This window comes from Dreissena polymorpha, chromosome 10 (genome assembly GCF_020536995.1).
Source record: "Dreissena polymorpha isolate Duluth1 chromosome 10, UMN_Dpol_1.0, whole genome shotgun sequence".
Classification (NCBI taxonomy): Eukaryota; Metazoa; Mollusca; class Bivalvia; order Myida; family Dreissenidae; genus Dreissena; species Dreissena polymorpha.
The window spans coordinates 74,122,185-74,142,165 of record NC_068364.1 but is presented as its reverse complement, the minus strand read 5'-3'; the positions used below and the strand labels follow the sequence as shown (position 1 = coordinate 74,142,165).

Below are 19,981 nucleotides of genomic sequence, written 5' to 3'. Positions count from 1 at the left end.
TCAATAAGACAAATCTTCTGAATGAATAACATGAAGATTGGACAATAACTGTGGCCTCTAGAGTGTTAACAAGGTTTTACTATAGCCATATAAGGAAAAATACCCCTCCCCCTGGTGGCCATGTTTTTCAACCAACCGGCATCATTTTCGAACTCGTCCAAGATATTATTGGGATGAATCTTCTGACCAAGTTTCACGAAGATTGGACAATAAATGTGGCCTATAGCGTGTTAACAAGATTTTACTATAGCTTTATATAGCCATATAGGGAAAAATGCCCCGCCCATTGGCAGCCATGTTTTTTCAAGCAAAGGTTACCATTTTTGAACTCATCCAAGATATCATTAGGACAAATCTTCTGAGCAAGTTTCATGAAGATCTGAAAATAAATGTGGCCTCTAGAGTGTTAACAAGGTTTTACTATAGCCATATAAGGAAAAATGCCTCGCCCCCTGGCGGCCATGTTTTTCAATAAACCGGTATCATTTTCGAACTCGTCCAAGATATTATTGGGATGAATCTTCTGATCAAGTTTTATTAAGATCAGACAATAAATGTGACCTCTAGAGTGTTAACAAGATTTTACTATAGTCATATAAGGAAAAATGCCCCGCCCCTTGGCAGCCATGTTTTTCAAGCAAACGTAAGCATTTTCGAACTCATCCAAGATATCGTTGAGACCAATCTTCTGACCAAATTTCATAAAGATTGGAAAATAAATGAGCCCTCTAGAGAGTTAACAAGGCAAATGTTGACGCCGCACAACGCACAACGCACAACGGACAACGGACGACGGACAAAACGCGATCACAAAAGCTCACCATGAGCACGTTGTGCTCAGGTGAGCTAAAAACATGCTATCGAGCGCCTGTGAGTGAGATTGATATGACTGCATTTTGTCCAATAACATCGCATAGATTCACCTATCATCATTGTTTTATTCACTTGGGATAACACTTTCAAATTGACTCAATAGCATAACAGCTCTCTTTCCTGTTCTGATTTTTATTCACATGAGATATCACGGCTGGGACTTATACAAACGTAGAGGTCCCTGATCACAGTGACACTATTATTCAATATCATGGCAGTGGTCGCCCATGGTTTCAATAAAGTCTTTGAACTGCTTCGTTTAGAAAATGAATATGTTACGCTATTAAATCCGTAGACTTGCAGGGTCAGATCATGCATATGCTATGTTCCATACCATCGAAGACCATATGGTTAAGTCATATACATACCGGTACTATGTTACGAGGCTATGAAATAAAAGGCGAAAGCACAGGAAATGACAGTAATGCATAAACTACAAAAAGGCAATAAAAATATTTTTTCCTGTAATATTACACTTGTATGGTCCCCAGTTAGAAAAAAATCTTGACTTCGTATCGAAATGCCGTTATAGGCGTATCCGTACGGTTTGGCGCTTCCTGACCGATACAAAATAACATGCTCAAGAATGTTCAGAATTCACCACGTGACCACGGTGCGGTTAATTCGTCAACAAGAATACATGGTGCATATGTAAACAATTGGGAATAGTAACGATTAACGGAGTATAACCATGTTCACAATTTGGATCGCTTTCCAGCAGATGAAAGGTCTCATAACAGTCATTTATATCATGAATGCTAACAAAAATCTTTAAGACTATCATAAGAAAGTGGCCAGAATAAGCACTCAACATATTCGTTGATTAATCACAGAAAAAGACATATTTTTAATAAATAATAATGCATATGAATAACGAAATATGTGTAAGTTAAGTATCAGTGTAAATTAGTCATGCTTTCATACATGCTTTTTCTTCAACGTTTTAATATGTGCTTATTCTTTTTCAAGAACTTCAAAGAAGATTTGTTTAAAAAAAGCCCAACTATTTCGTGTCGTTAAAATATGCAAAATATATGTAAAAGGACATAACGCAGCATATTTTTAGATGACAGTAATAGATTTTCAAGATATGTACTATTTGCGTTGGCGTCACGTTATGATCATTATTTGACGAAGTGATCAATCAGCCCATCACAACCACTGGATCGCCAACCCGCCGCCATAATGCCGGCTGTGAAATAGTCTGTGTTGATACTTAACCCATTTATGCCTAGCGTTCTAGAAAAAAGGCCTTGGCAAACAGCGTAGACCCAGATGAGACGCCGCATGATGCGGCGTCTCGTAAGGGTCTGCGCTGTTTTGTTAAAAGAATTTCTAAATATAGAAATAGATATACTAGACATCGCTAATTTTGGAAATAAATTGATCAAATTTAGAAGGATGGGAGAGTCCGCTAGGCATAAATGGGTTTAAACCAACAACAATACAACCATGCACTCTCAGTCAACAACGAAACAACGCAGAACAACACAAACCAACAATCGCACATTATCGGCCCTTTCCGTCAAACATCGGATAAGTCGATTATTGATAAGCTGCGAGGGGTACCGAATGCGCAAACCTAATTTACGGTCAGAGATAACCGCACTTAAAAAATCCATTACCGTGTTGATATTTGTTATATCATAATATAACATATCGCTAAAAGCATGCATTTAGCGTTGTTTGCATTTGATCAATGAAGCTCCTAGTAAACAATTAGATGGATCAATGACATGGAAAGGGTTTTATCGAACAAACATTTGTTTTCATGGTTAGTGCTTTTTGAAATCAATCATCAACCGGATGCTTCTTATATCCTGCTTAAGAGGGATTGGTTAGTGACGATCAACACATTGAATTGTGTGTATCATAAATAACTCGAAACCCTGTCAACAACCGGAAATCGATGTACTCAAAATCGATATGAATATAAATAGAGTCAAGAGATTAATAAAGTAGCATACAAAGCGGTTGGTTCCCACTAATTTACCCGACACTAAATTTCGGTGCCAACCCTAAACTTTTTTCAGTAATCCATGATCATTTTTTAAATTATTATTTCTAATTCTGATCATATTCGCTGTAAAAAAGAACATATGATTAAGACTATTTCTGTCCATGAATAACCGTTCTATATTGGGAAATATCTGTGTTTTTTCGTGATTTTAGTGGAAACGAAAAATATATTTGTTTGCCTAAGGTACTCATGAATATTTGGCCAAGCAAACAATTGTGATCAGTTCGAACATATCTTTTTATCACCATGTATACAAACGGCTTTTCACAGTTTTGTAATAATTTAAGGTCAGTTGTTAATAATAAAAACTACACTCAGCATACCAATTTATAGCCATACATTCGCATCGACGTCATCGAATGTTTCAATGTAATTGAAATCATTTATTCATTGAAACATATTTACATACACCCCTAAGTGACAAAAAGTTTCATTTTAATAAATCGTCACCCACATTTTTACGTCCATAAAAGTATTGATTGAGGCTTCAACAAGTTCAGGTCCTATCCACGTAAAGACGTACATACATATCTGTTTCACTCTTCTTAACAATGTCCCGAAACCCTCTTTTCACAGAGCACGGCTCATATAAGCTCGCACGAGGACAGCTCTTTCTTTCCCTAATCTTCTCTCTTCCTATACACAGCATATCGCATGCACCGTGTTCTGTACATAGTCATCTTTTGTACGAGCATGTAATTGTTTATAGGTTCCGATTGCAAGATAAGGCCTTAACAACTTTGGATTTCACTTACCCGACTGTCCGTATTTTTTACGATTGTAAACCTTTCTTGTTTTCCTGTTGAGTTTTGGATTCCAGTTGTAGAAAACCTTGTTTTCTGCCGACGGCTGAATTCACGCGAGATGCATTTTCTTACAAGCATTATGACATTTAACAATTTTCAGGAGCGGACATATTTATCTTTAACTTGAAACAAGACTTAACGCATTTATGCCTAGTGGACTCTCTCATCCTTCTAAATTGGATCAATTTATTTCCAAAATTAGGGATGTCTTGTATATCTATTTATATATTTAGAATTTTTTCTTCCAGAAATTCCTTTAAGTAAAAAGCGTAGACCCTGATGAGACGCCGCATCATGCGGTGTCTCATCTGGGTCTACGCTGTTTGCCAAGGCTTATAATAATATTTTTTCAAAATGCAGGTGTTGTGTCGCCGCCAACAAGATCCTCACTCAGATCCCGAGTTTCTCGTTGCCTATCGTTTTGGCCACGCCCATCTCGGTCACAATAATGGCCGCCGAGTTCTCGCGAGACGTGAGTTAGACTTATGCTTTTTTCTTTCACATATTATTAATTGTTTTACGAATTTCCGTGAATTTTTTACGGTGATGTACATTAGAAGGTTAGAATAATAAACCTATGTGTATACTTATGTATTGTACAATAAAGTGACAGCAAATCTTCTGTCGAAATGCGAAACACACGTGCATATCACAGTAAAACTTTATTTTACCCAGGAAAAAAATTGCTTTCCGAATAATGGCGTTTCAGAAATGAAGTTGCCACACTACAGTGCCACGTAAGAGGAAACAAAGGAAAACACTATCACGACTTGCATTTTTTCGCGAAATGTGGGCTCGCCCGATACTTATCTGTCGTGTTACGCGACATATCAAGAATTACATTAGAATTTGGAAAAAAACTACTAATCCGTAGGTACAAACAACGCTGACATTTTAAAACGCCGATCAATATGGTTACAGTAGACTTATTTAGGAATATTATAGTTGAAAAAGCGATAATTAAGTAGAAATCAAAAACTTTATCAGGAGCTATCCATGACCTCCGGGTGTTACCTCCCTTTTCCGAGATGGACGGACGGACTCGCCTACGATTGGTCCATGATTGTGGCGAGCATCATGGGATATATGACAATTGTCATGGTGACAACTTACATTTGGCGGCAGACGAAGGAGCGCATGCAACAAGAAGACAGGTATTTTCACAGTTTTTAGCTCACCTGAGCACAACGTGCTCATGGTGAGCTTTTGTGATCGCCTTTTGTCCGTCGTCCGTCGTGCGTCGTGTATTGTGCGGCGTCAACATTTGATTTGTTAACTCTCTAGAGGCCACATTTATTGTCCAATCTTCATGAAATTTGGTCAGAAGATTGGTCTCACTGATATCTTGGATAAGTTCGAAAATGGTCACGTTTGCTTGAAAAACATGGCTGCCAAAGGGCGGGACATTTTTCCTTATATTGCTATAAATGGCTATAGTAAAATCTTGTTAACACTCTAGAGGCCACATTTATTGTCCGATCCTCATGAAACTTGGTCAGAAGATTCATCTTAATGATATCTTAGACGAGTTCGAAAATGATGTCGGTATGTTGAAAAACATGGCCGCCAGGGGGCGGGGCATTTTTCCTTATATGGCTATAGTAAAACCTTGTTAACACTCTAGAGGCCACATTTATTTTCCGATCTTCATGAAACTTGCTCTGATGATTTGTCCCAATGATATCTTGGATGAGTTCAAAAATGGTAACCTTGGCTTTAAAAACATTTTTCCTTATATGGCTAAATATGGCTATAGTAAAATCTGGTTAACTTTCTAGTTTGCTCAATCTTCATGAAATTTGGTCAGAACATTGGTTTCCTGTGTAGTAAAGTTTGGTTTTATTTTGTCAATATTATGTGACATTAACTGTATTATGTAATTTTTCATAACACAGAGTTTTCATAGTTAACATATCTGTTTTAGTCATTAACACTTATGATAAGCCTTTCAACTAAGAGATAACTGAAAGAAAGATAACATGTACATAATTTTGCAGTATTTATGCAGTATTTATCTCCATTGTTTAACCTGGTTCAGTAATCTATTTTTAGTCCTGCTCTGGAATTTGGGAAGATATTGATCATTGATAAATGCACTGTTCTGATGGAAAATTGACTACTCTGCCATTGATCTCTTCTGAACTGTATACAATAAGCTGTTTTGGCTGATTTAAACACCTTCTGATCTTGAAAAGTAAACAGCTTTTGAAAAAGGTTGGAATTATGAAATAATTAAACTCTAAATTATCTTTAATTTAATTTAATGTCGGTCAATAGCGATACATCGCTAATGTTATACTTGTTATGTACAAACCGACTTGAAATAAAATTTGTATTTGTATTTGTATTTGTATTTTAACACCAGCATCAAGACATTTTGGCATTATTTTCTAAATTATTCTTATTATTTAGATTATTTCTATTTGGCATTTTGTAAATAAGAAAGACTCTAATCTATTTCAATAACTTAAGTAAATTTTTCTTATTTTTACATTTGATTCACTGAAGTTTCCTTATCTCCATAAATATTGTTCTTTAGATTAAATTAGACCTATTTTGTAAACTAGATTTTTGAAGCACTTTCTAGACTAACAGTAACTTATATTTCTATCAGTTTTTTTATATAAATATTTTGAACTTCTTTTTACATTCATTAAGGTATTTGCTGTATGTTGTTCATTTTTGTAACGATACTTAGATTCTTTATACTTGGCTTGTACCTGTTCCTAATTTTCTGTCATTGTTCTTCCTTTTCCGAGTTCTTGGAATAAAAATTAGTTATTTTTGTTAAAGCTTCCATGGTTTTCACTTATAAATAAATTCTTTGAGTGTATTTAGGCGTCCCTGACTGAACGTCTTTAGTAAATTGAATTACAACCAGTCAGTATAGTCATCCTGACCGGAAATAAGAGTTCGTCAAATAAATATTTCCGCATTACATAAGTGCTCACAAAGTTACATAACTTGTAACCGTCCTGTGACCGGTTCATTTGCGTAAGCGAAGGAGACCGCACCACCACACCTGGATAGGACAGTTAAGTTCGAAAATGGTTTGGATCGGTAAAAAAAACATGGTCACCATGGGGGGGGGGTCTTTTTCCTTTATTTATATAGTAAAAAAAGCTTGTGAACACTCTAGAAGTCACATGTTTTGTCTAATCACCATGACATTTGTCAAAACATTAGTTATGTGGAGGTCTCGGACGAGTTTGAAAATGGTCATGATGAGTGAAAATACATGGCCGCCAGGGAGTGGGGCAGTTTTCTTTATATGTATACAGTGACAACATGTGAACAGTCTAGAAGACACATTTTTTTCCAATCTTCATGAAATTTGAACATATCTTGGAAGAGTTAAAAAATGGTTCAGGTCTGTTAAAAAAACATGGCCGCCAAGGGGCCATTTGTTGTTTATTCTTCATGATACTTGGTTAGAACATTTGTTCCATTGATATCATGGGCTGCAAAGAACAGGTCATTTCTTTTTATCTCAGGTGAGCGACTTTGGGCCTTTCAGGCCCTCTTGTTTATTGAGTGTGTGCTGGATTAACTGTATAATCTCCGTTACATTTTTCTTTGAACAGCAAGTGCAATTCCCAGGGAAAATTAAAGGGATCTTTTCACGCTTTGGTAAATTGACAAAATTGAAAAAAGTTGTTTCAGATTCGCAAATTTTCGTTTTAATTATGATATTTGTGAGGAAACAGTAATACTGGACATTTACCATGCTCTAATATAGCCATTGTATGCATCTTTTGACGATTATAAAACCTAAAAATTATAAAGCGTTGCAACGCGAAACGATTGAATAATTTGGAGAGTTCTGTTTTTGTCGTTAAATTTTGTATAACTACGAAGATATCTTATATAAGGTGTAAAATACGTCATGTATGATTTTCTTTATTATAGTCTCAATTACATACAATACAACAATACAAACATTCACTTATATATATACAATAGACAATTGTATGTAATCTTTCTAAATAAGAAATATCAGAGACTTTTGCATTCTAATCATATAAAACCATATATATACATGTATAAAATCACCAGCGTTCCAACTCTGTACAAAACAGTTCTATATTACATGATAAACCTAAGAGGCTGTTGCTAATCCTAAACATCGTAAAAATAATTAATAAAAAAAAAATGAGTTCAGATACGAGCACTGCTGCGCAATAAAGAAATTGTTTAGAAAATCGAGTACATGTATCACCCCGATCAGATCGTAGATGACCTGATTAGTAACAACTTCTTAGAAGCCTCTAAAATACATTATTGTTACTTAAAAACAGCGAAAAGACATTATTTACAAGCATATAAAAGACGACGTTTTAAAATATCATAACAGGTTTTGGCACAACTTCTTATCATTAATGGGGTTGTGAAGAGAAAAACTAACTGATCGTTTTTAGACATAGATAGAAAGTTAGGATTTACACTTACAGCTTTGTCAAATAACATATGTCTTAAGTCATGATACAAGTAACAATCAAGAATAACATGGCTCTCATCCTCAACATTATCGCAAAAGGGGCACTTCCGGTCTAGTACGTCCAGCCGCTCGTATCGCCCGGTTTCTATTCGCAGAGGTGCTACACCACAACGGAATTTACTAAATGCAGCCCGATGATACGGAGACATTATAAGCTGACAATAAGATTCCGTATTAAAACCGTCCTTAAATAGGCGATATGTACGCAACTTATTTCTTCCTCGACCGGAAGGACCCGTGACACTATTTAGAGATTGATACCAGTCTATCTTAAATTTATCAAATAAAACATTCATTATTCCATTCAATAAGGCATGTTTCGGTAAAGCTGACTCGATATTTATGTATTGTTGTAATCCATTTGTATTAAACATATCAGTGACAATATAATACCAATTTCTACAAGACCTTCGAGCTGAAGACTTAGCCCAGAGTGCAACACGCTTATTCATTCTAAAATCATGCATTGTTGATAGACGTGCCCAATACAAAGAAATGGACTTCCATTGCCTAATTTCCGGAGGCACCCACCCCATATCACCCGAGACTGCAATGTTGGGAGTATATCTTCCGACGCCCAAAAAGAACCTCATCGCTCGATATTGAACAGCATTGATACACGAATAAGAATGGTAGCCCCAAATGGCAGCTCCATAACTAATAATAGGCCAAACGCAACTATCGTATAGGTGTGTAAAAACATTAAATGGAAGTCCACCAACTGATTTGCATTTTGCAATCAACAGACCAAGTGCACGGCTTGCACTCTGAGCTACAACCTTTGCCATAATATTATAATCCAAATGTTCATGAAGAACTAAACCTAGATACAGATATCGATCAACAGTCATAAGTATATCATTGCCACATGTAAACTGTATTATAGTTTTACAAACAGATTTAGGTCGAACATGCACAATTTTACTTTTGTTACAATTTAGGTACATATCATTAATATTACACCAGTCATTCAATGCATTTAACAAGAGCTGTAAATCATGTTCATTCTCTGCTATCAACACAATATCATCCGCGTACAATAGAATGCAAAGTTTTTCATCCCCATACTCTACACCCATATCTAAAGCTTTCAAATATAAAGCAAGATCATTGATATACATGTTAAATAACAGAGGAGATAATATACATCCCTGCCTTAAACCAGATTTAACAGGAAACCATTCAGTATTTAACATATTAACTCTAACAGATGAAGATATGGATGTATATAAGGACTGTACAGCAGTTAATATTTTTCCTTTTACACCAATATTAAACATTTTCTTCCAGAGCATATCACGATTTATATAATCATAAGCGTTTTTAAAATCAATATAACTACAAAAAGTAGATTGCCTTTTCTTCTTTCTAGTATCAATTATACTTGTTAATGTAGAAACATGGTCAATAGTACTTCTTTTTCTTCGAAACCCATTTTGCTCATCAATAATAATATTGTTATCTTCGGCCCACTTTCTTAATCTTTCATTTAAAATAGAACAATACAGTTTATAAGCAGAACAGGACAAGGATATACCTCTATATGATAAAGGGTCTCTAGGGTCTAAAGAAGATGACTTTTTAATAGGGTTAATTATGCATTTTCCCCATACAGACGGCACAGTGCTATTACTAAAGCAAATATTAAACAGAGAGTGTAAAAACATAACCGATGTATCATTTTGCAACGCTTCTGTAGGAATTTCATCTATACCATTTGCTTTACCCTTCTTAGCACAATCAATAGCCTTCTTAACTTCTACAGCAGATATATCATTATTGTAACTAAGATTGGACTCATCTACATTAACAAAACTATGATCTGTATTACAATCAGACTTAGGGTTATTGAACAAAGAGCTAAACTCTAATTTCCATTTGGACATGACTACATCTACATCAGAAGACAAAGAGCCGTCATCTAGTATAACCTCGTTAGGAATCTTCTTTGTATTAGACTGTCCAATACCGATCCTGCCAATTGACTTCTAAAACCTGGATTGATCCACATTGCACTCGTTAAGTAAATCATTCTGGATATTATACCAATGACGCCTCTTAGACTTCTGTACCTCTGTATCAAATATTTTGCGAAGTTTAACAAATTCTGCTTTAAAATAAACTTTATCACTTTTACTGTTACAGCGTAGCCAGCGCTTTTCAGCTTGTGACAAGTTATCCCACATAGTTGTTAACTGGTCATTCCACCAAGGTTTACCTGGCTTGTATTTTCTTGAACAAGAATCAGACTTAATCTGTATAGTTTTATACGGTATATTAGAGTACATAGACATTTTTAAAATATCACACCAACTGTCATATGCTTTATCAATATCATATTGGGTTCTAAAACCTTGTTATAAATTATCTATAGTTCTATTAACATCATATAAAATATCAGTATTGCTCAAAAATGAGCCATCAAAATAAGTTCTATCAAACTTGACATAAGAACTTGAGACATTATTGTCAACATGTTCATATATAGGTATAGAGCTATAACATTGCATTTTCCAGGACAAAAGTGAGTGATCAGGTATACATGTTGGTGCAAGTTCAGCAATATTACCACATTTATTTATAACATTTGATGTCAATGTAACCGAAAAATCTACAAAATTTTCAATGGCATCATGTGGTATAATACAATAATCAACAACTGATACACCTTTTGTTGAAACAGATGTGAAATCATTGTTTACCATATTTCGTCCGTTTAAGACACACATATTTGTATTTATTAAAAAATCTATTTGTATGTGTACTCGGCGGAATAGCTCAGTAGGCCAAAGCGTTTTTACTTCAGAACTCTGGCAGGACTCCAGGGGTCACTGGTTCGAAACCTGCTCCGGGCAATGTTCTTTTTCTTTTTTTTAATTTTGTTCTTGATTTTTTACTGGAGCTTTTACGATCCAATGTTTACATTTATCAATATAAAGCATTTAATAAATAAGTTAAAAAATGCCAAAATCTGTGAAAAGGCCCCTTTAAAAGAACATATTTTTTCTTCACACTGTGTTATTAATGGGTTTTACGCTGTTTTTTTCCCATATGCGATGACTTTATACAAAACATATATTTATATATAAAAATCGTTCTTTGAAAAAGGGTTTAATGCATGTGCTAAAAGTGTCGTCCTGGATTGGTCTGGGCAGTCCGCACAGGCTTATCAGGTAAGACACTTTAACTGGATTTATGTTAAAGAATCAGTGTCAAGAAAATAAGCCGCGTTTGCACAGAGGGAGGCTCGTAAAATGAGTCGCGTTCTGAGAAAACTGGGTTTAATGCATGTACGTAAAACGCCGTCCCAGATTAGCCTGTGCAGTCCGCACAGGCTAATCAGGGACGACACTTAACGCTATTATTATATTATTATAAGTTTCAAGGAATTCCCTCCCTACCGAAAATCAAGTTTAGGCGGAAAGTGTCGTCCCTGATTAGCATGTGCGGACTGCACAGGCTAATCTTGGATGACACTTTACGCACATGCATTAAGTCCAGTTTTCTCAGAACAAGGCTCATATCATGTCGGCCGCAGATTTTACCTATAAAGAAATCTTATATCGCGACCTGAAATGAACAAATTGGCACCCTAACTAATTATAAGCTGTGATAACATAGCATTAAGCTATAAATCAACGGAACGCAGAAAGAACATTTAACGTAGCACACCAACAGAATAATGAACATATCGATAGCAACTGAATTTGTAGATAAGGACTATAACAGTATCTGAGGTTTTAAAGTCTTTATAAACAAAATTTTAGAAAAGACTGCATGAGTGGGTCGGGCGTCTGTCATCGTCCTTTGCAGTATTTACCTATATACATATCCTTTTTTTCGGACTATGATACACACTTAATCATGTTCAAACATCTATAATAGAAAAGAGGAAATATTCGCTACATTGTTCCACAGCCGAAGAGACAGGCATTGACCATTAACAAAGATGGGCACAAATAAGTTAACCCATGTATGCCTAGCGTCTAGAAAAAAGGCCTTGGCAAACAGCGTAAACCCAGATGAGACGCCGCATGATGCGGCCTCTCATCTGGGTCTGCGCTGTTGGCTTAAAGGAATTTCTGTAAGAAATATTCTAAATATAGAACTAAATATACTAGACATCCCTAATTTTGGAAATAAATTAATCCAATTTAGAAGGATGGGTGAGTCCACTAGGCATAAATCGGTTAATGTTAGCACACTTTGATTCTTTTTTTTAAGAATGTTCGTTCAGCCGATGTACTGTGGTGTTCTGTTGGAGCAGTCGATGCTCCTGAACAGACGGAAAGACGAGGGGGACACGAAGGCCATAGACGTCAAGGTATCGTCAAGAATCGTTAACCCATTTATGCTTAGTGGACTCTCCCATCCTTGGGTCAATTTATTTCCAAAATTTGGGATGTCTAGTATATTTATTTCTTTATTTATAATTTTTCTTTCAGAAATTCCTTTAAGCAAACAGCGCAGACCCTGATGAGACGCCACATCATGCGGCGTCTCATCTGGGTCTACGCTGTTTTCCAAGGCCTTTTTACTAGACGCTATGCATAAATGGGTTTAAATAACTTGTACATATATTCCATTTTCTATTTAAAAGTGCGCAAATATGTTTTTTTAACTAATATGTCGACATTGGAACTTCATATGTCATGAACAATAGCAAGGAAAGGAATAATAAAACGATTGTTCTTCCTGTTTTTGTGTGTGTTTAAACTTTCAGTAATGTGCAAAATCGTATATCTATTTGTAATATTATTATATGATATACATTTAGCAGAATATATAGCATTTAATAAATATTGATCAATGTAACGCACACAACGCTAAAAGAGTCACGCTATGACAAAATTGTGGTTAAATGCATGTGCGCAAAGTGTCATCACAGATTTGAATGTGCAATCCGCACAGGCTAATCAGGGACGACACTTTCCGCCTTAACTGGATTTTCGCGAAGAAGAAACTTCTTTTAAACGAAAAATACCATAAAACCGGAAGGTGTCGCCCCTGATTAGGCTGTGCGCACTGCACATGCTAATCTGGGACGACACTTTACGCACATGTATTAATCCCTGTTTTCTTAGAGCGCGTCTCAAATGCATTTCAAAGATGAAGGAGTTATAGCTGCCTATACAGGAACACAATGTCGAAGAACAAGTTGAAGAATGTTCTTCTTAATGCAGAATATATTTAATGGTCCACTGAATACAGAATATATAACATGGTCCAGTAAATATTGAATATATAGTGTGGTCTACTTAATGCAGAATATATTAAATGGTCCACTGTATACAGAATATATAACATGGTCCAGTAAATATTAAATATATAGTGTGGTCTACTTAATGCAGAATATATTAAATGGTCCACTGAATACAGAATATATAACATGGTCCAGTAAATATTGAATATATAGTGTGGTCTACTTAATGCAGAATATATTAAATGGTCCACTGAATACAGAATATATAATATGGTCCAGTAAATATTGAATATATAGTGTGGTCTACTTAATGCAGAATATAAGAAATTGTCCAACGAATGAATATGATAGAGTTAAAAAATATGGACCATTTTGTTTGTATTTTCTTTTGTTTGTTTTATCTAAAATGTGTTGAATATGATCATAAAACGTTACTTTTATTGTGCGAATGTACACCAAACCTCCGTTCTTTTATTTTATTTATTATGTACACTATCCTATACATTAACTATTCTATTTTTAGATTTAACTCTTTCAGTGCGGGAACCGAATTTTGAAGGCCTTTGCAAACAGTTTGGATCCAGATGAGACGCCACAGAACGTGGCGTCTCTTCTGGATCCAAACTGTTTGCTATTCTGATAGTATTCTTTGAAAAAAAATCGAAGAAAATGCTAATTTTAGAAATTCAGCAGACGACATTTTAGCAGACGACAAATTTCCCAGCATGCAAAGGGTTAAGTTTACAAAAAATAATCAATATAACCCTTCACAAACGCACTTGGGACATTTTAAAGTTGTGTTGAATGCCGTTCACAGATGAAGGAGAGCGAGCTGCCGATACCGGACAACTTGGAGACGTGGCGGCCCGGAGACGACTCCCGGAGCCCTCTGCGAGAAGACGACACGCCCTTCATTTACCTGTGCGCCACTTTGTGGCACGAGACCGAGAACGAGATGATACAGATCCTCAAGTCGCTCTTCAGGTAATATTAATTTTGCGTTTAGTATTTCTATCCCGTAACATTTTGTATTAGGTCGATATATTGTTGTTATCGGTTATGCCAATTAACCCATTTATGCCTAGAGTCTAGAAAAAAGACCTTGGAAAACAGCGTAGACCAGATGAGACGCCGCATTAGCGGCGTCTCATCAGAATCTGCGTTGTTTGCTTAAAGGAATTTCTGTAAGAAATAGTCTAAATATAGAAAACAAGAAACCGTCGGAGACGGGTGATGCTCCCCAAAGGTTTTTTGTCACAATATTGCACTATATATTTATATAAAAGGCAACGTCTTAGGGGCACAGTAGATGGGGGGACAAGATTTTTTTTATACAAAATTTCAAAGGGCATTAACTCTGTGAAAAATCATCCGACCAGAACCCGCTGAAAATATGCACATCTCCTCTTGCTAGTGAAGCTTCCCATTGAATTCCGGTCATTAGTTGCTGAGAAATAGCCCGGACAAAAATTGTGCACGGACGGACAGACAGACAGACAGACGCACACACGGACAGACGAAGCGGCGACTATATGCTCTAATTTTGGAAATACATTGATCCAATTTAGAAGGATGGGAGAGTCCACTAGGCATACATGAGGTAAAGTCACGCCCTACATACTCTCTTCCCCTATCATGCAACAACTCGGGAAGTGATATAGTTATTCTCACTATTTATTTCTGTTGCAATATAATAGCATTTTTCTATTAAAAAACGTGCACATTCCTAAAAATTTATTTTCTGGCAAAACTATAGCCCATCCAATCTAATGTGGCGATAAATCTTAATCGGTCACCGGTACATGTCTTCATGGACGTCGTAAAAGTTCGCCCTATACTGAGTCATCTACTCTCACATTCCGACCTTAAAACATTTATGTTAGTACTGCTACTTTCCATTGATAAAAAAATCACTTCAATTTTCGTTATTTTATCGGTCAGACATGCTTCACTGTTTTTAATGAAGTAGAAATATTTCAAGAATAGCATACACACGCATTTAAATGTGTTTTAGAAGCACTTAATCTTAAACAATGTATATGAAATATATTACCGATATGATGAGAAAAAATGACCAATGATAATCATCATCAATTGCATTTTCTATTTGATTAAAGGTCCTGACAAACTTATACTTTGTTGTTTTTTCAAAGGCTGGACACGGATCAATGCGCGCGAAGGAATCTTCAGCTCTTCTTCGGTATCCGTGATCCGGACTATTACGAATTTGAGGGTAGGGTTTTCCCATTATTGATTTTTTTCCCATGGAAACAGTTATTTTTGGCCCGTATAAGTTTGAACTATTAATCTATGATATATTCCATAAAAAAGATTTCGAGGCTTTGTAGTTTTCCCAAAGGACCGCAATCTCTCGCCTGTCACAAAAACACAGATATCCAGATTAACATACTGTTCGGATATACTTCCTATCCGGATGAAAATGTTCCTTTCAAGTTCGATAAGAACCACTAAATACAATGCTATCGTGAATGTAACGCTTAATGATGTGTCCGCGCGTTTTCAGCTCACATATTCTTTGATGATGCGTTTGATTACGTCGACGGCGAGTCACGCGCCAATGGTTACGTCAAGCAACTGATGAAGACAATTGATGACGCAATCAGGTGAGATTTGCGTAGAATGGTTAAGACGTTATTTATGACTCGGGTGTTCCATTGGCTTGAATCGCAATGAGGTGAGATTTATGAAAATGCTTCAATGGTAAGAACATAATATAGGACTATGCTGTTATGAGCTTGTTTCGCGCAAGTTCAAAGCTTAACGCTGAATTCTTTTAAAATAAATAACACAATCAAGGAGAGCTATACAACATAACGGAACATCATAGAAAACAACCCTACCCAAAATTAGTATAAACTTGTCAGCCGCTCCGAGTAACTACTGTAAACACCACCATCATCAGCACCTTTTCTAAATGAAAGAAATCGCCTACTACATCATATAAATTACAACTTCAGCAATATAAACACGGGGCAGTTTCTCCGAGTTATCTTTGAGTCACTCCAAAATTGCACCAGTCGCGTTCTCTCACGCGGATTTGTCTCGGAACCCTTCCCGATTCAACAGGGCACCCGGCAGGGCAGCACATGTGCACCATTCTTTTACATCGTCTACATAAACGACCTGCTAAACGAACTCACGACATCCCCATACGGCTTTAAGATCGGCGACCAGTCATAATGTTCCCCAACCCAAGCTGATGACGTGGTACTCCTGTCGCTTTCGCGCCGCGGCTAAACGAACTAGCGGAGAAGTGCAACTCATACGCCAACAAGTGGCGTTTCACTTGCAACGCTTCCAAATGTGCCGTTATTACCATGGGCCGAAAACGATCCAAAGCAATACCCGCTCGCCAGATCGCATATGATTCAACACCAATACATGAAGCGGCAAATTACAAACAGTTAGGTATAATACAGTCGATCAGTGGAAAATACCCTAACGACATTGACGCTGTGAAACAGACAATAAGAGGCACGTTCCTTTCCCTCTCGCAGAAAGTGTCCGGAAGGTCCGGAGCAAACCCAAACACAGCGATTAACTGTACAAGACCGCAGTCATTCCCAAAGCGCTGTTTGGCTGCGAGCTGTGGAACAGTATCTCCATTGCCGACATGCAACAACTCGATGTAGCCCACCACTTTTGTTTGAAACATGCCCAAGGTCTCCCCCATCTCACGCGCTCAGACATGGTGCTCGGCCTTGCGGGAATGACTTCCATCGAAGCGCTTATCGACCTGCAAAAATTAGCATTCCTTGGCTCACTATGCCACGCTCCTACAGGCGAACCGTGCCATACGCTTTTCATTTTAACACCGTGTCAGTTTGACTTGTGCGAAAACCGGAAAATTGGCTCTATTCCAGATATTGTGAAAATTCTGCAAAAAATACAACCTTGAAGACTACTGAAAGACGTTTAAGACCAACAGCTTATTCCCGTCAAAAGAGAAATGGAAATCTGTCTGTAAAAAAGCAGTCCGCCAACACGAAACCAGTCACTGGCGTATGAGGCTCGAACAACATAAAGATTTTTTCGCTTTTCAAAGAAGTACACAAGAGCCTGGAACCGGCTACCATATAGAGAGTCGCGAAGATCCGCCCAGACAGCTTATCGCTCATGAAGTTCCTGTCTCTGTTATGCTGCTAAAAACCTCCTGAACAACCCGTCCTATGCTCAAAGTGCACACACCAGCATATGCACATCGCAGTGGTACACGCACTTTTTGAGTGCCCCTTTACCGACTCGCCGGCTCGTCTACAAACGTTCGTAGAAACCGTTCGGCCACTAAGCGCACCACTGCACAAACACTTGAAAAACGTAGAGCCTGCAACAATGGTGTTGTACCTTATGGCTATGATCGATGACGTCATAGCAGAATTGATGCCTATAGAACTCTACCCAGAGTTTCTGATTAACTGCGCCAATTTTCTACAATCGGTACTCGCGGTATAGTCATCAAGCAACCTCCACGCATTTCGTCGAACCCTAAACCTGGCACTTCCAAATTTCGCTTTCTTTATTAGTGAAGTGCATTGGACGCTGATTAGGGTATGAATATGACGCGTTCAAAGAACTGAGAAATAAAGTACACCCTTGCGACTTCCAATGTCATTCTTGGAAACTAATTATGTATTTACATGTATATATTAGGGATGGCAAATCAAAGCAAATCCTTCACCGGTTAACCTGTTTCGATATTGGAGCGGTTAATTGGTTAACCGACTGTCTTTGTACCACATAAATAAATAAAAAACATCCGAAAAACGTATACGTTTACAAAGACCTATAAAATATGTATTTTATAGGTATTTGACGTTTATTAACAATTACATGAATATGCAAATATACTCTGTCTTGTTCATTGTCTTGCAGCCTAATTACTTGTGCGTTGTGAGAAATCCAGGCATGTTCGTACAGTGTCGTCCAAGATTAGCCTGTGCAGTCCGTAAAGGCTAATCAGGGACGAAATTTCAACATACACTGGATTTTCGTTAAGCAGATACTTTTCTTTGATTTTCGTTTATAAATTGTGCCTTTGTTTTTATACCGGAGCTCTGTAGCACCGATGTTCAAATCTAGCTATTAAAGGCTTTTCATGACACAATTCAAATAATTTGAACTTCTGCGAACACGTCCCTTTTTAAATTACACAATAGTATGATATTGATCACAGGGGTATGATGCAATTGTGTTTATAATAATACTGAAATGCAGTGACATGCCACTGATGCTGGTACTGCTGCTGATGTTGGTACTGCTGCTAATGATGATAATATTGATAATCATTAAACTGCTGAAATTGATGATAATTAGGAAAAGGAAAAGGAGAACTATCATGATGATATATAAATGCAACTTATTTTTATTTATAATAGTTGACTTTCGAAGTTGGGATCACACCAAAGTGCAGTGCTATACATAACTATGGCATTGGCTATATTCGAGAGCACAAACGTACACAGTATTATTTGATCCGCGTCAAGCGAAAATGGGTCTTATTCGACATATGTAGCTCCAGACCAATTAACGCATTCGTTTGGTCTTGTCAGGAGCTACACTGTACGCCAATGAGACCACGAGACCTTGCGTGACTGCGCAGGCTGCTCTGGAGCAACGCTGGCCGCATATGGCATAGGGCCCATTTTCATATGACGCCGTTCAATTAGGATTGTTAGGGGAACGATTACTTTTGAATGCACGTTTTGCCTTACATGAAAAGAGAATGAGTCACGTTATGACAAGTCACATTACATTAAATATACGCATTATTTATTATAAAATCACTGGCCCGAACATTTAAGTTTTCCCAACAGGGTTTCGTGTTTTGGAAACGCGTGAACATTCTTAAAAGCGTTATTTTTGAAATTCAACGTTAGTCCCGTTTGCTAATGGCATACTACATGAAAAGTGATTTTAATCAAGGGATAATAAATAATAAATGAAGCGTGTTTATCCTAATGGGATAATATATGATGCTTGTTAAAAAACAACTTTATTTTATTACTTTCGCTCTCTCATAATCTTTGTTGATGTATTAATAAATGAAGCGTTTTACTCTTCGGGAATAATAAAACAAAGCGTGTCACCATATACATTACAATTAATACAAGATATACACGTGTCACCATATAAATTATAACTTATACAACATATACACATGTCACCATATAAATAATATCGTAGCCTAGATATAAAAGTGTTGCCATATAAATTTCAACTTAAACAAGATATACACGTGTCACTTTATACGTTACACCTTAATCAGGATACACGCGTGTCACTATATACATTACAACTTAAACAAGATACACACGTGTCAGTGTCACTATATACATTACATCTTAAACAAGATACACACGTGTCGCCATATAAATTAGAATTAATACAAAATATACACGTGCTACCATATCAATTTAAACTTATACAAGATATACAAATGTACACGTATCACCCTATAAATGACAACATATTCAGGATATACACGTGTCACCATATCAATTACAACATAAACAAGATAATCACGTGTCGCAATATAAATCAGGACTTACAAAAGATATACA

General features: G+C 36.7%; 1 protein-coding gene across 1 annotated transcript in view; it reads left to right on the top strand.

Moving 5' to 3' along the window:
- The window catches only part of LOC127849235 (chitin synthase chs-2-like), a 78,420-nt gene that overhangs the window by 10,852 nt on the left and 47,587 nt on the right, over positions 1-19,981 (top strand). Inside the window, exons 7-12 of the mRNA XM_052381955.1 lie at positions 4,060-4,171; positions 4,687-4,853; positions 12,422-12,521; positions 14,218-14,384; positions 15,554-15,633; positions 15,925-16,024. Of these exons, the coding sequence (XP_052237915.1) occupies positions 4,060-4,171; positions 4,687-4,853; positions 12,422-12,521; positions 14,218-14,384; positions 15,554-15,633; positions 15,925-16,024 (726 nt within the window). The remainder of the gene's footprint in view (positions 1-4,059; positions 4,172-4,686; positions 4,854-12,421; positions 12,522-14,217; positions 14,385-15,553; positions 15,634-15,924; positions 16,025-19,981) is intronic.